Raw genomic sequence first — 23,067 nt, forward strand, 5'->3', positions numbered from 1 at the left:
TGCCTAAAGGACCTTTCACTTCGACTGTGTACTTAGAAGGGTTGTTTGTGAGAAAAAGATCAAGTGTTGGCTGTATGGTTAGGATTGTCCGGTATTCTTGTAGGTAAATGAACAATCTGTGCAAGGTCATTAGTAAATGCAAAAGACTAGAAAATGGAAGCTAGCTGGAGTTGTGAGCATTAAAATCACCAAGGAAAATTTTCTCACTGTTAGGAAAGTTAGACTGGAGAAAGTCAAGTTGCAAACAGAGGAAGTCAAGAGCTCCATGTGATTAGTGGAGTTGGGAGAACAGTAGAGACAACAGATGAATTTTTATTATTATTATTATTAGCCATATGGTAGAAGGAAGCCTGAAGCTTATGCTGCACCAGGCAAAAAAAAAAAAAAAAAAAAATTCCCGAGTTACCCTGAGAGAGAGAGAGAGAAAGTAGAAAAGAATCACCAAGAAAGAGAAGAATGATTGATATCCAACTCAGGACACTGGGTTTGCCAAGCCCATACTCACCTGGTGTAAGCCCCTGGAGTTAACACAATGAAGTAGAGAGATTTTGAGCCAGAGAAGATCGAAGAGAGGAGATTCCAAATTACCAAGTCTCTGACAGGGAATATCAGAACGGACATATGCACAAATACCACCTTTGAGGCAAAAGGAATCATAAAGCGAATAATTTGGGCATCTGAGATGAGCAGTAGTTGAATCAACCGAGATTCTGTTAGAAAAAGACTGAGATTGTACAGAAAAAGTACACGGGGTTTGGCAGACTGCAAGTGGAAATGGACATCGTTGAGATTAGAATCGAGACCACATATATTTGTGAAATGAACTGGGAAGTGTTGATAAAATAGATAACTTGTTGATGGTACATTGAGATAAATCGGTCATAATAGCATTTGCATTAGATCGAGGAATGAGAAAATCCTTTTACAAGCAGTGGGAGATCATCAGCATATGCCCGTTTGGAGACATGAGCCATCCTAAAGAGCCACTCATCCTGGACAAGGTTCCTGATGAGTGGACCTAACACTAAACCTTGTGGATAACCACAGCCATGACTGACAAGCCCAGTGATGGAGCTGGAGTCTGAGAGAAAAGTAACAGATCAATCTTCAAAACAGCTTTTTGTTAGATTATATAAAGAGACTGGACATGATGCTCGATGCAACCGAGCAAACAAACTGGACCACTAAAGATGATCAAAGATGGTAAAATCAACATAGATGGCAAAGACATATTTGGAGTCACAATCTTGGACACATGACAAGCTCAACCAGAGCTTCCTCAGTGCTACGCTGTGGATGAAAGCCATACTGATAGACAGAGATAAGTGATTTGTTTACAAAAAGAGAAGTGAGCCTCACAGAGATCAACTATTCAAAAGTTAGTCTAAGTGGGACAGAAGGGCAATAGGTCTGTATGATTTCATTGTTGTTGCATTAGATAATTTAAGAATTAATTTTAGCAGGGAGATAGACTTGCAGATTGAAGGAAATAGATCTTCATTCAAACTTTTATTATATAATGTTAATAAGACAGTTGGACAGTGTGTTGTGATACCGCTTAATAAAAATTTCTTCAATAAGATCTAAACTAGGACAACTGGAGCTATTCATTTTAGCAACAGCAAAGTTAAACTTCATTTTGAATGAAGGGATCAGTAGCAACCATGGAAGATATGTACAGTTATCAGCACAAATTTGGAAATGCTCAGGAAGGTCATTATCTGGATTATTTGTAGGCAAGAGAACATCTAATATAGAATTAACGGTGTCATGCCAAGTAGTGGTTTCAGTAGAGCTAGTAGTTGCTTAGCTATGGACAGTAGGTGAATGGACCTTGTTCTGGGTTTGTTGATAAGCAATTCCCTAGGGGTTCTGATTACTTGAGGTGTTAATAAGCTCCTGCCATGATTTGATTTTACATTCACTGATGGTTTTAACAGAGTTCCTTTTTATTTCCTGGTAGTTCTGCCTAAGGCGATTGACCTCAGAGGATGGCTAGCTTCTCTGATGTCATGAAATTTTTGCTAGCTGATGGAGAGATGAAACCATCTCTCCATCAGCTTGCAAAAATTGACAATACCTTCATACTGCAAGAAACATAGCTAAAAGGATTTATAACTCAAATAAAAAAAAAGTATTTATTTAAATTTGTTACATAGTTACCAAAATTGAGAGGGTGCTGCTATCTTTCTTTATCATATATCAGGCAGCAATCTGAGTTATAATCCTTTTAGCTATGTTTCTTGCAGTAAGAAGGTATTATTCATTTTTTATATATTATTTAATATTACATTACGCTAAACTAAATTTGATGTACTATTTCATTATGGCTGGTTTATTCTTATTATTTCTAGTAAATTAATAAGAGGAGTTTACCTCAATATAGTACGTGGAACACTTCCGTATGATACCCTCCAGAAATTAAAACGGAAAAAACGAAAAAATCGGCAACTTACCGGTACATTAAAGTAAAATATAAATAATTAAATAATCAATTTAACACAATTCAAAAACAATTAAAATTCAAATTAACGCAATTAAAAGAATCTAACGAAAATATTCAAAACGATTTTTCTTTCCTTCCTTTTTTCGTTAGATTCTTTTAATTGCGTTAATTTGAATTTTAATTGTTTTTGAATTGTGTTAAATTGATTATTTAATTATTTATATTTTACTTTAATGTACCGGTAAGTTGCCGATTTTTTCGTTTTTTCCGTTTTAATTTCTGGAGGGTATCATACGGAAGTGTTCCACGTACTATATTGAGGTAAACTCCTCTTATTAATTTACTAATATTATTATCAACGTAGAACATATTGAGTATTACAGCTCTGATTCATACTATCTTATTATTTCTAAAAACTAAATGAGATGTACTATTTGGTAGAATTTTATACTTATTTTATTTTATTTTATTCTAAAATCTACTATTACATCAGGTATTTCTCTATTCTTTATTGGATTTCTGTAATATAGTACATCTGGTATTCTATAAGTTCTTCAATATTACTTCAAGCATCACTACTTACTGTAATACCAGAATCCCTCCTAAAGGGACGGGCAGTTACGTTCCCAGTAAATCTAGAGTATCTCTCTAATATTCTTTTTCTTTGCTTTTGCTTTATGCTTGCTAACCCTAAATTTTTAGACCTCAAAATCTATTAGAGCAATTCAAGGGAAATTGAGGCACTATTGCTATCCTTACTCCTCCTCCTCGTTGCCTTAAATTGGCAGAAGCCTTTCCTTTTCACTACATAATTATTTTTCACTAGTAGATAAACCTATAAGAAAATTATTGGTTGGCACTTATTTCATTATTTTGATTCACTGCTGTCTGTCAGGCTAGCTGTTATTCTGCCAGTTTGCTGCTAAATTTAACAAAAATTGCATATAATTTTAGAGTATTTGAATCTATAAATTTAGAAATTTGAACTTAGACAAACTGGCTAATAGCAAAAAGAAACAGCCTTAGCCAAATATTGATAGGATGTATTGAGTGGTGCTAGCCCTTGAAAATGCACCATTCAGTGTATCATTTTAAAAGTAATTAGCTTCATCATTTTATTATTATTTTGATACTATTTTATTGTATTTTATTATAAATTGTGTGTTTAATTATAGGGTATAACAACAAAGTCCAGCTTAGGTTACCTAAATATGTGGCCTTACAGCCTTATGACTCTATAGGTACAGGTAGTTCTCGACTGGGGGCACCTCTGGAGCCAGGTGGGCAGGAGCAGCAGTGCATAGCACACGCTTCTTGATTCACCGGCGTTCGTGCCCGTGACCACCAAATACAGAGGATGCGGAAAGGTCAGGGCAATGACCACCGCATATCCCTGGAGCAATATGGCCTTAGTTGCTAATGCTCCTAAAAACCAAACAACAACAACAGTTCTCGATTTTACGAGTTAATTTGTTCCTAGCGCGCGTGTTCGTAAAGCAAAAACTCGTAAACCGGGAATATATTCTCATAGACATAATGTTAAAAATAGGGGTTACCTTATCAACAGTGAAATTAGTTAGCTAATTAGTTTGTTTAAACAATGATTGATTTATCTAAAGAAATGAAAACATAGCCTGTAAAATCAAGCAAATTATAATAATAGAGAAATTATTTATAACTTACAAATGTTAAAGAATGTTTATTCTTCATCATCGACTAAATGCACACTCATTGGCGCGGTACTCGTTGGTTTGTTGCACAAGAAGTCGTCTTCTTCAGAAACGCTTCAAGAGGCGTTTATTTCCAAGATAATCTCCTTTTTTTTTTTTATAAATTTCAATAGCATGCATAAGCATGCATTTTTTAAAGGAACGCAAAAATAGCAACTAACACGATTTGCGTGGAGTAACAAGATTACGAAGCTTGAAAAAAAAAGAGGAATGAAGAGAAGATTCTGAAAATTTATTTATGTTTTTTTATACGATTGAAGATTTAAGTAAAGGCAAACACATTTCACCATAATAACGAAAAAATCCACAGAATTCCAGCTATCGGTATTTTCACAAATTCGAGCATTACAGCTCTGGTTCATACTTTCACAAATGCAATAACATCCAGTTTACTACCCATTTATAATTGCTTGCAGTAACAGAAAAGCCCAATAAACCAGAAAGTGAAAATTGTTTTTATTGTTTTATGGTCGTGACTTCCAGAAACATGCTTTAGAAAAATATCACAAAGCTGTTCAAAATTGGTTCTTATAACATATGATAACGATGAAAGTGTGGTGCGTTTAAAGATTTGAATTGGTAAGTAATACAATTTACACTATAAAAACGACCTTTTAGGGAGTTATATAGCGAAAATTTGAACTTCTGAGGTCGTGGAATGAATTATCAAAAAACAATGTGTTATTGGGTTTACATTACGATATTTTCGCAATACGATTGTAACGGATTAATATCTTAAAGCAGGGTACACCGTATTGTATAGCTACACGCATGGTTTGAAATGCGGTATTTATGAATGTTTAACATTCATTTTTTGCAATTAATGTTCATATTTTCGATTTTGTTGATACAGTAATACCCCGAAGTTACGCGATAGGTGGGTCCGACGAAAATCGCTTAAGTCGAATTTGCGTAAGTCTGGGTACAACTTTGCATATAAATACATATAAAATTTGTTTAATTGGGACCAAGGACTAACAAAAACAGAAAAATATTTAATAAAATTGCAGTTATTTATACATATTAATACAAATTATGTGTTAAAAAAATAAATGAGTTACGTAAAAAAGTTATTTCGATGGCGATGGCTTCATAAAATCTAACAAATTTGTCTGACGACACAGCGCCTTCTTTTTTTCATGCAGAATTTCTTCGTAGCAAGCTAATAATTTTTTATTCCTTGCTTTGTAGTTATAACGAGTTCTTTGTTGGGGTCTGTTTTCTAAAATTTTTAAGCCCTTTTCAGTTGAGCTGAGACTTTCTGTCAAGCTTGCAATTGTCATGTGCTTTTCTGGTGGAACTGGGTCTGAAGTGTCGGATAATTCAGTGACGTTTTGCTCACGCATCTCTATGTGCTTATTCATTGTCAGCTCCTCACTATGTGAATCCAACGGCTCGTTGACATAATCACCATTGACTTCCAAATCTAATTGCCTGGCAAGATCTAATTGTCTGGTGTTGTTTTTGTATCGTTTTTGAAAAAAAATGGACAAAGTTTCTTCCAGACACCATTCAATGTTTTTTTGTGAATTTCATCCCAAGATTCTTCAATGATTCTTATGGCATCTAAAACATTGAATTGTTTCCAAAAGTCTTTAACAGATGTCTCACTATTTTCTTTCATAGCTTCATTCAGACGGGCAAACAAACACCTCATGTAGTAGGCCTTGAATGTTTTGATGACTTCCTGGTCCATTGGTTTAAGCAAGCTGGTTCTGTTTGGAGGCAAAAACACAACTTTCACACGTCAGTCGAAATTAATTAGGGTGGCAGGAGGGTGACCGGGTGCATTGTTAATAAGAAGGATCAATTTAAATGGAATCTGTGTAGACTTGCAATAACGTTCAAATTCGGGTATGAAGTGGTGACCAAACCAGTCCTCAAAAACGGAAGCTGTCACCCAAGCTTTATGATTTGACTTCCAAATCACTGGTAAGCTAATTTTAGATATATTTTTTAAAACTCTTGGGTTTTCGGAGCGATATATTAAGAGAGGTTTTAACTTGCAGTCACCAGCTACATTCCTGCCGACCATCATTGTCAATCGGTCTTTGAAAACCTTAAAGCCTGGAAAGTTTTTTTTATTCGTAAAAACGATGTAATTTCTGACAAAAGTTGAGCATGAATTTGAACGCACGCATATAAATATGACAGTTGGAATGCAAATTCTTGTATATGTGTGTAGCTCGTGCGGCAGCAAAGTTGAATTTTGTTCATCTTTCGCTCTCACTCTCCGCCGTTGCACCGTATATCGATAGCATATGAAAAACGACCTTGAAAATAACGGGCGGCAGTGTTGCCAAATGAAAAAATCAAGAACCGCATAACTCTGAGTTCGCGTAAGTCGGGGTATTACTGTACTTGGAAAAAAAAAAAAAAAAGAAAGAAAAAAACTTGTTAACCCGGAACTCGTAAAGCAAGAACTGCCTGTATACTTTTACTCTGAATACCTATATTCCATATTCTTATTAAATTTCATTTGATTCCCTGGGTATACGGTTCAATAAATACTGTAATATATATACAGGGTGATTCGCTATCAGTGCGACAAACTTGCAGGAGGTGCGAGTGCACAAAGACGAATCAGAATCACATAGCATTGCAGGGTCCGAAATGCCTATGTCATTGAGCAAAGAAGCGAAGAAAAAGAACAGAAACAGCAACTCGTTGGTGTAACAGAAATCATTTTAATGACAAGTTTTACATTGACAAAAAGCCATGCTACAGAAGGTGTTCAAAAGTTCAACCAGAAGCAGTCACATAGGCTTCACATCGCCGCCGCATGGAATCCCTAATGTTCTGGAAGATTCCTGGCGTGTCTTGAATCTCCCCGGCAGCTACAGAGATGTGAGCGACGAGGTCTTCAACTGAATCAACAGGGGTCTCGTACACCAATGTCTTCATTTGACCCCAGCAGAAGTAGTCCAGACATGATAGGTCCGGCGATCTAGCAGGCCATTGAACCGGACCACCACGACCTATCCAATGCTGTCCAAATGTAACGTTTAGGTATTGGCGGATGTCATTGATGTAATGTGGGGGAGCCCCATCATGCTGTAACCACATTGAGCGGCACAACGACTGAGGAACATGTGCTTCTTCAATAAGTTTGGGCAGGACTTGCTGTAGAAAGATCAAGTATGCCCTACCGTCCAGACGAGGGGGCAGAAGGTACTGTCCAATGAAGTGGTCTCCAGCAATGCCGGCCCAAACATTGACAGAAAAATGGCGTTGAGTTGCACGTGTTCACGTACCATGGGGGTTCTCCAAAGCCCACAAATGGGCGTTATGTTAATTGAAGGTTCCCTCTCTTGTGAAACTTGCCTCATCCATGAACAGTACGGATGCAGCAAATGCGCTGTCTGCCGCACTCTGTTGAAGAAACCAAGTGGCAAAAGTCCTCCGGAGTGGATAATCCGCAGGCTGCAATGATTGCCGTGTTGCAGATGGTATGAACTCATTTGGTTTGTTGACAGTATCCTTCATACAGTGGATTGGGATATACCCAGTCGTTGGCCTATCGCTCGAGTACTCTTACTCGGATTGCTTTCTGCAAGATGTAGGACATTCTCCTCATTGTCTGGCGTCTTCGTCGTTCACTCTTGATTCATGGTACCTCTCATGAAACAACCAGTCTCACGTAACCTTCTGTGCACACGTGCGAAAATTGTATGATGAGGAGCACGCCTGTGTGGGAAACGTTCCTGGTACAAGCGCAGAGCGGCGCGCCCATTACAGTCTGCAGCTCCATACACGAGGTGCATGTCATCCAGTTCAACGTTTGAATACTCGTCCATCCTACTGCCTCGGAAACCGGTTCGCAAATGCTGACTTCCAGCGGGATCGCTGTTCACGCGACCTCCCGTTCAACGTCCTCTACCGCATGACAAAGGCATTTCGGACCCTGCAATGCTATGTGATTCCGATTTGTCTTTGTGCCCCTACGCCTCCTGCAAGTTTGTCGCACTTGTAGTGAATCACCCTGTGTGTGTGTGTGTGTGTGTGTGTGTGTGTGTGTGTGTGTGTGTGTGTGTGTGTGTGTGTGTGTAGGAACACTGGGTTTTCTGAAAAGAAAATTCAAAGTTTTATGTTTAAAACAACTCAACTTTATTCTTACTTTTGCATAAATACATAATAATAACTTTATTTATTATCGATTTGCTATACATAGGATGAATAATTTGACCAGTTTCAGATGATCCATTTTGCAGACCCCCTGGAACTGGTCTATGGATCCTCAGGGGTCTGTGGATCACAGTTTGGGAAATGCTGCACCTCTGGTTCTATTTTATCTCATTCATGACATGGTTTTTTTCATGTTATGACTAATTTTTCTAGATGAATCCATAATCAGTTTTAAATAAAATTTAAAATTACAAACTATCTGAACTACAGATTAAATGAACACTGGTTAATTACCAAAATAACACATTAAATTAAATTTGTCACTATCAGTATGATAATTTTACAATAAATAATTCTACTTTTTATAATAAAATATGCAGTGTGCAAAACATTGCAAAAATATGTAAAATTTTGTAACAATATGCAATAAATAAAATAATAAAATAAATAATTATAATAATTTTAAAATAAACATAGTTGTAATTGTTCATTTGAAAGTGTTCATTAATCTTCATCACAATGATTTAAAGTTATTTCTTATGATAATTATTTTAATCGGCAGTCAGTTTTAGTTTTTTTAGTTAGTGGGTTATATAATATATAATATTGCATGTGACTTGGAGTGAGGATTTTTGAGGAATTTATGTATTTGTATAAACTGGCTAATTGATTTTTGGAGAGAAGGATTATTGTCATAAATGAAATGAAAATCAAAATTTTCTACAAAAAAAAAAAAAAAAATTCAGATAATATTTAAAAATAAAAAAATCATTTATTTTTGAAGTAATATCCTATGTTTATGTATATGTATACTGTATATATTAGTTGATTCAATTTCATCAACTTCAGGATCTGAATTCCAGAGAATATCTTCAAATTTGTGTTATGAACCCACATTGTCTCAAATTTTGTTGAAAGGGCATACCAGTGGCAAAATTATAAATTCTAGATCCTCCCTGCCACATTGCTGAGAGAGGCCCATACCAAAGCAGTTGTTGCCCCCTCCCCCAACTCCCTGTCTTCCCTCTTCAATAACCCAGTGATATGATAGTTTGGCTACATGAGTGCACCCTCTTATTTACAAAAATATCTTAAATCTAAACATGGCTAATGTTACTTGCAAACACTAAAGGCAAACACCATGGCTCTGTAGAGGTTTCAAGTGAAATCTATACATATATAGAAAATTTGTTGCTACTGCTTTGAAAGAAACTTCAAAATGTGTGCTCACTTGGTCTCTTGCATGAAAAAAAGTATATATGCATGTGATAGGGTGCTTAGGATGCTTGTGATAGGGTTAGTAAATGTAAATATTTTTCATAGGAGGAGTCTGTCAGATGAATGGTTAGTAATAATGTTATACTTCCTGACGATTAGTAATCCTCTGGATTACTAATTGTCAGGAAGGACTTTCAGCAGAACTTTGTTATCACTTTTGAATAAAATGAAAATTAGTTTCTGATAAACTTAAAAGTATAAAGTTTACTTTGATTATTTTTAGGAGCAATGGTATATGCAGCAGTGTACTGTCCTCTTTCTGCTATAAATTGGTTTCAACAGCTGGGATTTGCAGGTGAGGTTATGTCAGGCAGTATTGAATTTATTAATGGTCCAAATACTTTTAACAAAATAATTAGCTATGTAATATTACCTGATTGTGAAACTTACTTATTATTCATGATTGACAAATTTGTTCTTAGGGTGTTCTGAAATCCATATCCCCACAAAAATTAATTTCTGATAAATATACATGTTATCCATGAGTTTTGTTAAAATGTGTTACTGTGTACTCTCTAACAGCAGTTGCATGTTGCTGGTATTTTAATAAAGTTTTGTGCCAATTTTGTGTGCCTATCTTCATTACCCAGATCTGCTATGTGTAATGCATTATAGGGTTCATTAAACAGATAATAGCTTAAACTCAGTAAGTAATTTTCTGATATGAGCTGTCATATCAGAAAACAGTTGTTATGCTATACATGGAGGACACACAATTTTGTGTCCTCCATGTCTATTTTATGGCAGATGTGACTTCACATTTCAATGTACTAAATCAGAAATTACAAGAAAAAGGTAAAACAGAAGTTATGCTTCTAGAAGAACTGCTTTCGTTTGAACACAAATTTTGTTTTCGAAGGAGACATTTAAAGTGGCAAATTATTACATTTTCCAATGTTAAACAAATATCAAGGTACTAAAAATAATCCCAGTCCTATTGATTTGCCAATTTTTCAACAAACAATTGTGAAAATGCATACCGAATTTAGGCTGTAGATTTGAGGATTTTAGGAAGAAAAAGGCAACATTATTTTTAATCAAACCTCTCAAAGTGAGTACATCTCAGTTAAATTTTTCTCCATTCCTTGAAATTGATGAATTAGATGGAATTTTAAATGGAATTAGAGGACTTAAAAATCAAGGACATGTGGAGTGCAAGACTAAAATGCCTTAAAACTGAAATTGAGGATTTGGAGAGGCAAAAGACTGCCCTTGCAATTCTACACAAATGAATGGCAATAGATGAGTCGAAAAAGCAAGACAAAAATTGTGTTCTATGCGTGGAGTAGCTTACCGGACACGCACAAATTTGAAAATATTTGCGTTTGGATTTCTCTCGGTTTTTGGTTTGACGTATTTCTGTGAGCAAATGTTTTCAAAACATGAACTATATTAAACATAAATCAAGAAACCATCTGAACAATGAGAGTCTCTCGGCATGTTTAAAGAGAAAATGGCATACTCTCCTGATGTTGAGAGACTCGCTAAAGAAGCCAGCAGCAAAAGTCACATTAATTTGTACCTAATTGGATGTTTGTTACATTTTTTCAGTGTTAAAAAATATTTAAAAAAAAATAAATTTTTAATAAAACACCTTCCCACTCTGATCCATTTCTTAAACCCTTCCTCCTCCTCTCAGCTTGAGCTGAGATGCGACTCTTTGGATTCTTTTTTTTTTTTTTTTTTTTTTAATAGATCAAAAACGGTGCTTCACTCTAAAAAGGTTGCTGACCCCTGCTCTATGCACTTGAAAACCTGCAACACAGATGATTTGCAAAATCATATTTTATGTTTTTACAGAAATTTATTTATCTGCTAGATTTTTGTATCATGTTGAGTTTGGAGATGAAGATTCATATAATTTATATGGCCTCAAAACTATATTTATTTGTGTGGATATTTGTATCTCCACTGATATTTAACTTAGAAAACAGCTTATACTGATTGTGAGCACACGGTCTCATTAGCTTGTGCGTTTGTCTTATACTAAGGCGGAAGACCATTAGACCTACAGCCTTAGCATATGCTGTGGATCTAGTTCAGCTCTTGTTAGATACCATCAAAGATCACAGCATCTCTCTCTCTGTTTTCTGCAATTCATTTATGATTTTTCCTCCTTGTTTAATTTTTCTAAAACATTTTAGGTTACCATTCCTAATTATTTAAAAAAAAAAATGTTGGGAGCTGTGCATCTTATCTGAGGATTAATTTATTTCCTGTGAATATTGTTTCTTTGAAATGTATCAGATATTATACATACTCCAAAAATACTCTGCCAGTCATGGCTGGCAGAGTAGAATGAGTGAGATTATAGAGATTATTTACTAGCTGATCCAGATGCTTCCCGAAGTTACCAGTATATTCTGTTCAGTGTGCTATCTGGTGGCTGACATATAAAACCATTTTAAAGCTGTGCCCTCAGTAATATTGGACTTTGCCATGTCATAACCTCAAAAGACATGATCCATACTTCATGAGGGCTGCAAAGATGCAAAGCATTTTTGCAGCTATCATGAATAAGACTTTGCTAGAATTTGGTCTGCTTTGGAGCTGATATTCAGGTCTCACTTGTGAGACATGATTAGTGGCTCCATCAGCATTTCAGACTCTAGTGACAGCCTTAGCTGACATAGCTGACATTGTTGTTATTTAGTTTTTAGGGGCATTAGCAACTAAGGCAATATTGCTCTGGGGATATGCGGTGGTCATTCCCTGACCTTTTTGCATCCTCCGTATTTGGTGGTCACGGGCTCAAACCCCGGTCTAATCAAGAAGCGTGTGCTACGCACTGCTGCTCCTTCCCACCTGGCTACGGGGGCATCTCAGTACTGCATTGTGAAGTGCACAATGTCTTCTCGTAAACATTTAACTTTAAAAGATAAAGTCGAACTCATTAATGCGTATGATCAGCAAAAAAAAAAATAATGCTCGCAATCTCGCTGCAAAATTCAAAATCGGGAAGATGCAGGTAAGTGCCATCCTAAAGAAAAATAATGAACTGCTCAAACAATTTTGGCAACACAGAAATGATCAGGTTCAAAAATCATTCCCGAAAACTGTTGTACTTCAAATTGACAATGTTACGTATGAGTGTTTTTGTCAGTGCGCATGCTAAAAAGATTCCCATTAATGGGCCTATTATTAGGGAAAAAGCTTTGGAGGTTGCGAAATCTATGGGAGTAAATGAGTTCAAAGCTTCTGTGGGATGGCTAGACAAGTTCAAAACTCGGCATAAAATTTCTTGGAAAACCTTAAGTGGTGAAGGTGGATCTGTTGATACTGGGGTTGTAACAGAGTGGCCGTCAAATTGGAAGATTTATGTCGTGATTTTGAAGCTAAGGATATTTACAACTGTGACGAAACAGGGTTGTTTTTTAAAGTTTTTCCTGAAAAAACAATGAGTCTAAAAAACAAAAAGTGCCAGGGCGGAAAAATTTCTAAGGAATGCTTGACTGTACTATTGTGTACAAATATGCTGGGAGACTTTGTACAACCTCTTATTATAGGAAAACCAAAAAATCCTCGTTGTTTCAAGGGCATAAAGTTGAATCTTTTGAATGTTGACTGGAAGTCTAATAAAAAAGCGTGGATGACACGAGATATCAGAGCGAATGGATAGTCACTTTAACCAAAACATGATTCGTCAAAACAGAAAAATTATTCTTTTCATGGATAATGCTGCATCTCACCCGCACATTGAATTGTCCAACATTCAAATCGTTTTTCTGCCACCAAACACATCTGCAGAGTGTCAGCCCTTGGATCAAGGGATATTAAAAAATTTTAAACTTCATTACAGAAAATGTGTTTTAAGACATCTCATTGCAAACATGAATGATGTAACATGTGCGAATGACCTTGCAAAGAAAATCAGCATCCTAGATGCGATTCAATGGATTTCCTCTTCAGTAAACGCAATTAGAAAACAAACTGTCGTGAACTGTTTTGTAAAGTCTGGCTTCTCAAACGCAAAAATTGAAGTTGTGAACAGCAATGTGGAGCACCAAGAAGGACAAGTACTTCAACATCTATTGATAATGTACGATACTTCCACTACAAGTGATCCTGGCTACAAAGATATAGACTCTAACCTCACTACAGAAGATGGTGCTCTAGATATCAATGACATTATCATCGATATTTTTCAAGAAGTTCCTCATGAGGATGAAGAAATGGAAGGAGGTCATTCTGTCGAAGAACATATTAACGACGAACCACCGATGAAAATAGAAGAAGCGCTCATACAAATCAATCGTTTAAAAATGTTTTTCGCTGCTGAAGAAGATACTGAAGGACTTACGATGGTTTCTTCACTCCAAACAAATGTTGAAAACAAAATTATCAGCCGGAAGAAGGTGCAGAAGAAAATAAGTGATTACTGTATGTATTTTTCTTAAGATAAAGTCATAATATGCATGGCACAATTGTATGTATATTATTTACAAAAATATTGTGCAAAATCTGTATATAATTTAATTTAATTTTACATTTAACGATTTTTCTTTATCTCTTGTGTATGTAATTGTATATTATTTACAAAAATATTGTTCAAAATCTGTATATATTTTAATTTAATTTTACATTAAACGTTTAACGATTTTTCTTTCTTTCTTTTTTTTTTTTCTCCCTCAGACTTCTTGTTAGCGGACACTTCTCTCTAACGGACAAATTTTCATTCCCCATGGCTGTCCGTTAAAGGGAAGTTTCACTGTATATATAATCTGCATACTAACCCAACTGACTTCCTCAACTGCTTGGTCACTGGTGCCACAGCTCCTGCCTCCACATGGCGGGGCCAGTAACCTGAGAGAAGAAAGTTACTCTCCCGGGGCTAAAAGGAGCAAAGGTGGACTTAAATAATTTTCCTCCTTTAGAAATGTCCAATGAAAATGTCTCAAACCAACCTAAAAGACTTTGAAGAGAAGTAGTTTCTTAACCTCCCTAACTTGAGAGTGGGTGCGAGAGTACATGTGAACAGGCGAAGTTTTTACAGCTCCAGCAAATAGAGAAGTTTTTGCTTTTTTATTGACTTAAATTGGCATATTAATTTATTTTTTAGAGTTGCTTTTTATTCCTAGTAACAATACATTAGTTTAAATTGAATTTAGATAGAGATTTTGTAGGTTATTACTTAGTATCGGTAAGGGTATCAAATCCACATGTAGACAGGTTTTGCAGCTCCCGCAAATAAGTTTTTAATTATACTTTGCTGCTTTATTGACTTAATTGTTAGATTATATTATTTTCTAAAAGTAGCTTATAGACCTAGTCAAGCACTGTTTTTTATTTTGAATTTAGATAGCGCGATTTGGAAAGTAAATAATACCTTGTGTCCGTAGATTAACCGTTCGTAACTTGCCGCCATTGTTATATCATACAATGTGTGCTAGCGTAAGGTTTAACGGAAAACTAGATAGCGAGTATAGTAGTATCAATTAATCAGTAAAATTTATTAATGTTATTAATTTTCATTGTCAATTGAATTGTACTTTTTAAACTAAAATTTATGATGTATATATTTTATATTTTTTAATATATTTCTATATTTCTATTCATCATATATTTTTAATTTATGATGTTACGTTTGTAACATCATAAATTAATACATAAAAGTTGACAAGGGATAAAAAAAAAAGTCATATAACGTAACTTGGAGATAATATTCGATACCGAAATACATATATATAGTGTTATAACTGCATTTGGATATAGGTTTAGGGTTATATTTTGTATTGGAATTTTATTGAACTTGAATAGAAATCATGACTCAGACCAGAGCAGCAAAGCAAAAGGCTCAAACTAGTGGAAGTGCTGTGGCTCAGGGGGAGAACTGAGGGGGGCAATTTTCCTCTGAATCACAGTCTATTGAAATGCACTGCTTGTTTCATATTTGTGGAGCAATCAGGAATGGGACATGATATTGCCAAGGGGAATGTCTTTGTGGGTGTGTGATGTAAGGAGTGCGAGGAAATCAGGTGCCAACTCAGCATTGTTATGGGCTTATATGAGAGCTTCAAGGACAGGGTGGATGCCCTCGAAGGATTTAAGTTGAGGGGCCTATCAAGCTTTCAGCTGCCCACATCAATGCCAGAGCTTGCACTTGAACATCACGCAACACAGCGGCAACCACCAAGGCAGAATGCACTGTTCCCAAAGGAACTAGTTGTTGTAAGTGACTCTATTGTCAGGGAAACGGGAAACATATTTTGCAAAAAGGAGAGATGGAACAGGACCAGTGTATTCTGCCAGGGGCAAAGGTTGATGACGTTGTAGGGCAGATATCATCCTTTAAGGCCACAAAGGGTGATATTGTTGTACACGTTGGCACTAATGATATTAAGAGTAGGAGACCGGCAGAATTACTTAACAAGTACAAGATAATGCTGAAAAAAAGCCGTGAGTATATAACAAGGAGGGAGTATATAACAAGAGCCTTGTAGATCAATTCGGCCCTGGAGAGATTGTGCAAGGCTCAAGGGGTAGAATTTTTCTCAGCCTGGTCTGTGCTTGTTAACAGGAGAGACTGCTTCTACAGGGATGGGATACACTTAAATAGAAAGGGTGCAAGAATATTTGTTGATGCTATCGAGGCAGAGTTAGGTGGGTAGGAAAACTGCTAGCTTTGGGGGATACTTGGACTAATAGATTAACAGTAACCACTGGTAGTAGTAGTGGCATGTGATGCAAGAAAGCAAGTGTATGAACTTATGCAGCATCAGCAAAAAAAAAAAAAAAAAAAAAAAAAACATCACACCATTCCCTCCAAATGCCTGTCCAGTTCCTCCTTAAATTTATTTAATCTATCAACTTCCACAATGACGTTTGTTCCAGCAATTAACCACCCGCTGGCTAAAAGCAAATTTCCGCACATCTATTCTACAGGGCTTTCCAATAGTAACGCTCGATTTTTGTAACGCAATAAAACAAATTGTGAGAGTGATAGTGATCTATTTATATTTTTATTATGAAGTATATGTGTTAACATTATGTTTTAAAAATTATATCAGATAAATGTCCGCCGCGGCTTTGTCTGGTTTGGTTAATCCTGGATACCCAATTGGTGATGACGTTATTGCATAAAAGTGGCTCAATTTCAGCAATAACGCGCCTAATGTTGGCCTTTAAGGTGGCAACCGTCCGTGGTTTGTTAGCATAGACTTTGGATTTTAGAAAGCCCTAGAGAAAAAAATCCAGTGGCGTTAGGTCGCAGGATCTGGGCGGCCAATTAACGTCACCATTTCGCGATATAACAGAACCTTCAAATTTCTCATGCAATAGTGTTACTGTATCACGTGCCGTATGGCACGTAGCACCCTCTTGCTGAAACCAAATCTTTGTTAGATCGATTCCATCCACTGCAGGCCAAAAAAAATCTCTTATCATAGCCCTGTATCGCTCACCGTTGACCGTAAGTGCCACTTCTTCTTCGTTTTCGAAAAAATACGGACCGATTATTCCGCCGGACCAAAGCGTACACCATACCGTAACTTTTTCGGAATGTAGTGGGACCTCATGAATCTCCCGTGGGTTTTCGTCGCTCCAAATTCGGCAATTTTGCTTGTTAACAAAGCCACTTAACCAGAAATGAGCCTCGTCACTAAACATTATTTTTCGCCCAAAATCAGGATCGACCTCCAACTGCTCTACCGCCCAATCAGCGAATGCACGCCGCTGCGCATGATCGTTGGGCTTTAGTTGTTGGGTTAATTGCACTTTATAAGGGTGAAGCCCTAAGTCCTTATGCAGGATTCGCCAAGTTGTCGTCGAAGACAGGCCAAGTTCTTGAGCCCGACGCGGAATGGACTGTTGCGGATTCTCACGCACACTTTCCCGGACTGCAGCAATATTTTCAACGGATCTTGCGTTTCGCTGACGTACAGGCACTTTCAGATTTGCCACAGACCCAGTTGCTTCGAATTTGTTTATTAAACGGCGAATTGTGGATTCTGAAGGACGTTCGTCGACACCATAAACTGCACGGAGTGCACGAAACGTTTGACGAATAGAACATTGGTTTTGATAATAATTTTTTACAATTTCGACTCGTTGCTCAGTCGTGTAACGCGCCATAATAAAATGCAGAGACTAACTGAATACGGCTACCAAAGATACCACCTGTGTGACTGTCGACTTCGTCATGCGCTGTTGCCAAACATCGAGCGTTACTATTGGAAAACCCTTTACATCTGTCTTTTCTTAATTTGAATTTAGGCCCCCTTAGGTACGTAATCTGAACAAGTGGAAGCATCCCATCAGAATTCAGCATGCTCAACCCATTCAAAGCCTTATGCACCTTAATCAGATCACCGCGCTGGTGCCTAGTCTCCAGCTATTGCAATTCGTAGAACTTAAGCCTCTCTTAGTAAGAGGGTCTCTTCATTCCCCTCACCAATCTTGTTGCCCTTCTCTGTACACGCTCAAGCAAATCTACATCTTTCCTAAAATGAGGCCTCCAGACCTGTACGCAGTACACAGGGTGCAGCCTGACCATTGCCTTATATAGAGGGACAATCACCTCCTTCTCCCCGCTAGCAAAATTCCTATATATATCATTGACAAAACCCCATGACCTGCCCTGGCTGCATGGCTCAGAAAACTTCATATCTGACTGCACAATTTCTCCCAGGTCTTTTTCATTTTCTACCACCTTAAGTGTAGTACCACACAGGTGGTACGTTTCTCTGGGGTTACTTCTACCCATATACAATACTTTGCATTCATTTGTCAAGGTTAAACTTCAGTTGACACTTCTTAGTCCATCAGCCCAAATTATCTAGATCCTGTTGCAGTAGCACACTGCCATTACTGTCATTAACAACCCTGCCAACCTTTGTATCATCTGTAAACTTCGACACTAAGCCTGATATACCTTCATCAATATCATTGATAAATATACAAAACAACACTGGACCCAAAACTGAACCCTGTGGGATTCCACTAATAACATTAGTCCATGAAGAGCAGCACCCATTAATTACCACCTTCTGTCTGCTTCCACTCAACTAAGGTAAAAGTGATTCTTGCACTACTTATATTGAATTGCAATTGAGCAGCAGCCTGAAAAGCAATGCTTTGGGAATTTCCAGGTCTGCTGGGGTCATAGTGGACCAATAAATACATGAGCTGTGTTAGGGTAACTAAGAGTAGAAACAGGTGCATGTATACTTGCATGTACACCAATGCTAGGAGTATAGTAATAAATTCGATGAGCTTTAAGTGCTAGTCAAGACGTCAAAGGCAGATATTGTTGGGATATCAGAGATATTGTGTCACACAGACATAAGCAGTGCAGAACTGGAATTTGGGGAGTACAATGTGTACAGAAAGGATAGACAGGACAGGAAGAGAGGAGGAGTTATGCTGGTAGTTAAGAAACATAAAATCTAATGAAGTGCATCCAATTGATGTTGGTGGACAATGCAATGTTGAGTCTGTTTGGTGTGACATAAGCACTGGGAGTGGAAAAATGAGAATAGGTGTGTGTTATAGGCCTAATGAATCTGATGAGTATAATGAACAATTGTGCAGAGAAATAGAGGTGCCAGTAAGTTAGTGTCTTATAATGTGGAATTTTAATTTCCCGGATATTGACTGGAATTTGTGGGTTGATCACTCACACACTAGCAAGGCTTTTGTGGATTTATTGGATGATTGTTTTCTACAGCAGGCTGTTCGGGAGGCAGTTAGAGGGAGTAATACTCTTGATCTGATTATCAATAATGATTCTTCATGCATTAAGAATCCAGATAAAGGACCCACTCGGTGGCAGTGATCGCAGTGTGCTGAAATGGGATTTACTGAAAGAGGTAACTACCATCAAGGGTAAAGGGTGCTGCCTCCGTAGCCAGGTGGGAAGGAGCAGCAGTGTGTAGCACACGCTTCTTGATTAGACCGGGGTTCAAGCCCGTCACCACCAAATACGGAGGATGTGGAAAGGTCAGGGAATGACCACCGCATATCCCGGAGCAATATGGCCTTAGTTGCTAATGCTCCGAAAAACCAAATAACAAACAAACATAACAAACAGGGTAAAGGGAAGGGTTTTTGCTTTCGTAAAGGTGATTACGGTGGTCTGAGACAGTATTTAAATTCTATATGGTGGAACCAACTGATGATGTTACCAACAGCAAATTCAAAATGGGAAGCATTCAAAGAATTAATCTTGGAAGCTAGTAGGCTTTTCATACCAACAAAGAAATATTGTTCAAGATTTAGGCTAAACGGATGTCAGAAGAACTAATTAGACATGTGACAGAGAAGAAAAATGCATGGGATACATATAAATTAATTTGTGAGATTGGAAGCCTATGATAAATATAAGTTAGTCTGTAACCATGTTACGGAGGGGGTTAGGCAGACAAAGGCAGATTACGAGAAATCTTTGGCAAAGGATGCAAAGAAAAACAGCAGAGTTCTTTACTTATGTAAACTCTCGAAGGAAGGGGATGAATCAGATTGGTCCACTTGATATCGATGGTTGAACTGTTGATGATCCTGCTCAGGTAGCTAACAAACTAAACGAATACAGTCTGTCCTCGTATAGCACGATAGTTGTGTTCCTAGAAACCCTCGTGCAATGCAAAATCGTGCAATATAAACAACAGGCCCTATGGGAAAAGTGGGGTTAGGTGCCAACCACCCAAGATTGAACACACACTTGGAACCAAAACATTACCAAACACAATAAATAATCGGGTAATTTTAATCGTTATAAAATACTTACGTATTTTATAACGATTTAAAAAATAATATTATAATATTTTTTATTTTTATTATAATATAATAAATAATAAAAAATATTTATTTTTTATTATATTATAATAAAGTATTTTTAGTATTTTTTAATACTAAAAAAGTATTTTTTACGAATAAAATACATATTTTATTCGTAAAAAATTTATTATATTAAATAAAATAGTGGTAATAAAATACGTATTTTATAATACGTAATTATAATACGTAAGTCGAAATAAAATGCTCACGTATTTTATTACGACTATTACGTAATAAAATATTGCTAATGCTTTTGCTTCTATCGTAAGCAAACTTGTTTTTTGTTTGATTTTCTATCCAAACAGATGACAGCTGTTTCATCTCTTCCAATTCTTGTGTCTTAATCTAATGGATTTTAATTACACTTTGAGTTGTTCCCGCTATGAAAGTTGTTTCATAGCGGGAACAACTCCTCATTAAGAATTTTTTAACCAGTCCGCCTCTGTTTATCGATATTGCTTTGTTTTTTTTTCTCTCTGAATCTGCAGTGTCTTCGCCAGGACGCTTCCTTTTCACACCTTTTAAGTATTTTACTCATTTTTAGGGAATAAAGCACAATGACAAAACGAGGAGGCACGATTAATACACATAAACAAAGCTGCGCCCCTGTAGCAACTCAATAAACAACACCGTAAAGGCCGAGACACACTATTAACACCTCACATTTTACTAAAGCACAATTCTGGGGGTTACTACCATAAAACAATAAAAACAATTTCCAGTTGCGTTTGTGCTAGTGGAATCTGTTATAAACTGGTAGTAAACTCCATCTAATTGCATTTGCGATTATATCGATAGCTGGAATTGTGTTGGTTTTTACGTTATTATGGTGAAATGTGTTTCCCCTTCACTGATATAAAACACATAAATACATTTTCAGAATCTTCTTCATTCCTATCGTGTTGCGTTCAGTTGGGGTGATTCCGCGTTCGACTGCCATTTCTTGTAAAAGGCGAATCGTGCGTAAGCGAATTCGGTTCGTGTTATATAAGATAACGTTCCCCTATTTATAAATCGTGTATGATCGAATTCGTGTAATATAAACACATGTTATACGAGGGCCTACTGTATTTTGCATTGACATTGACACATGAGGAGTTATTCTGGGAGGGGAATGCCAGAAATGTATTCAACTCTGGCAGTAAGCTAGATAATCTTGTAATAACTAGGAGTAAAGTGGAGGAGAAATTGTTGAAGATAAACACAAGAAAGGCACTTGGGGTGGATGGAATCTATCCAGTTATATTGAAGGAGGCGGCAAAGGAAGTAAGAAAACCCTTAGCCAGAATTATGAGAGCTTCCTTGGACTCAGGGTAGGTACCCATGGACTGGAGATGTGCAAATGTGACACCAATCCACAAAGGAGAATCAAAGGGAGACACAGGTGATTACAGACCTGTTAGTTTAACTTCTGTTCCAGGAAAATTAATGGAGGCACTGGTTAAAGAAGCATTTTAGGATCATCTAGACAAGACTTCAGTTATAGCTCGGACACCGCATGGGTTTGTTAAGGGGAAGTCTTGTCTGACTAATTTGATTGGATACTATATGTAGTCACAAAGGAACTGTATGCAAAGAATAACTTTGATTTCATATATTTGCATCTTAGAAAAGCCTTTGATACTGTTGCACAAATTGGAGCAGTGTGGCATTGGAGGCAAATTGCTGCTATGGATAAAGGGATGGTTGAGTGGGAGGAGACAGAGAGTGGTAATCAATGGACACTGCTCTTCATGGACTAATGTTATTACGGAGTCCCTCAGGGTTCAGTGTTGGGTCCATTGTTGTTTTCTATATTTATAAATGATATTGATGATGTTATATCAGGCTTAATGTCCAAGTTTGCAGACGATACGAAGGTTGGCAGGGTTGTTAATGACACTAATGACAGTACACTGCTGCAACAGTATCTAGAAAAGTTGAGTAGATTGGCTGAGAAGTGGCAAATGAAGTTTAACATTGACAAATGTAAAGTACTGCATATGGGAAGCAGTAATCCCAGAGTAACGTATCAACTCTGTGGTACCACACTGACAGTGGTAGAGAATGAAAAGGACCTGGGGGTAATTGTGCAGGCAGATGTGAAGTTTTCTGAGCAGTGCAGACGGTTTGCAAGAGTAGCTCATGATGTCTTGTCAATGATATACAGGAATTTTTTTTAGCAGGGATGAGGAGATGATTATCCCCTTGTGTATGGGAATGGTCGGGTCACACCTTGAGTACTGTATACATGTCTGGAGGCCTTAAATTAAGAAAAATGTAGAGTTGTTGGAATGAGTACAGAAAGGCAACAAGATTAGTGAATGGAACAAAGGGTTGCTCTTACAAAGAAAGGCTTAAGTTTTGCAAATTACAGAGTCTAGAGACTAGCCACCTGTGAGGTAATCTGTTTGAGGTGTATAAAGCCTGAATGATTTGACCATGCTCAGTGCTGATGAGATTCTTCCTCTTGCCCAGAATAATCGCCTGAGAGTGCATAAATTCAAATTGAGGAAAGACGGTTGTAGGATAGATGTGCAGAAGTTTGCCTTTAGCCAGCGGGTGGTTGATTGATGGAACAAACTTCCATCTGTCGTTGCGTTGTAGAAGTTGATAGCTGAAATAGATTCAAGGCAGAACTTGACAAACATTTGGAGCGAGTGGATGGGTGAAATAAGGGTTTTTTTTTTTTTTTTTTTTGGCTAATGCTATATAAGCTTGCTGCTTTCTTGCGTA

At 37.0% G+C, this 23,067-nt stretch overlaps 1 protein-coding gene across 1 annotated transcript in view; it reads left to right on the forward strand.

The window, feature by feature from the left end:
• LOC150085746 (ribonuclease H2 subunit A) overlaps window positions 1-23,067 on the forward strand; it is a 343,664-nt gene that overhangs the window by 19,675 nt on the left and 300,922 nt on the right. The window contains exon 2 of the mRNA XM_090374677.1: window positions 9,803-9,874. Coding sequence (XP_090230803.1) covers window positions 9,803-9,874 — 72 coding nt within the window. The remainder of the gene's footprint in view (window positions 1-9,802; window positions 9,875-23,067) is intronic.

This window comes from Mastigoproctus giganteus, chromosome 5 (assembly GCF_048544385.1).
Source record: "Mastigoproctus giganteus isolate SK-2022 chromosome 5, ASM4854438v1, whole genome shotgun sequence".
NCBI classification, from domain to species: domain Eukaryota; kingdom Metazoa; phylum Arthropoda; class Arachnida; order Uropygi; family Thelyphonidae; genus Mastigoproctus; species Mastigoproctus giganteus.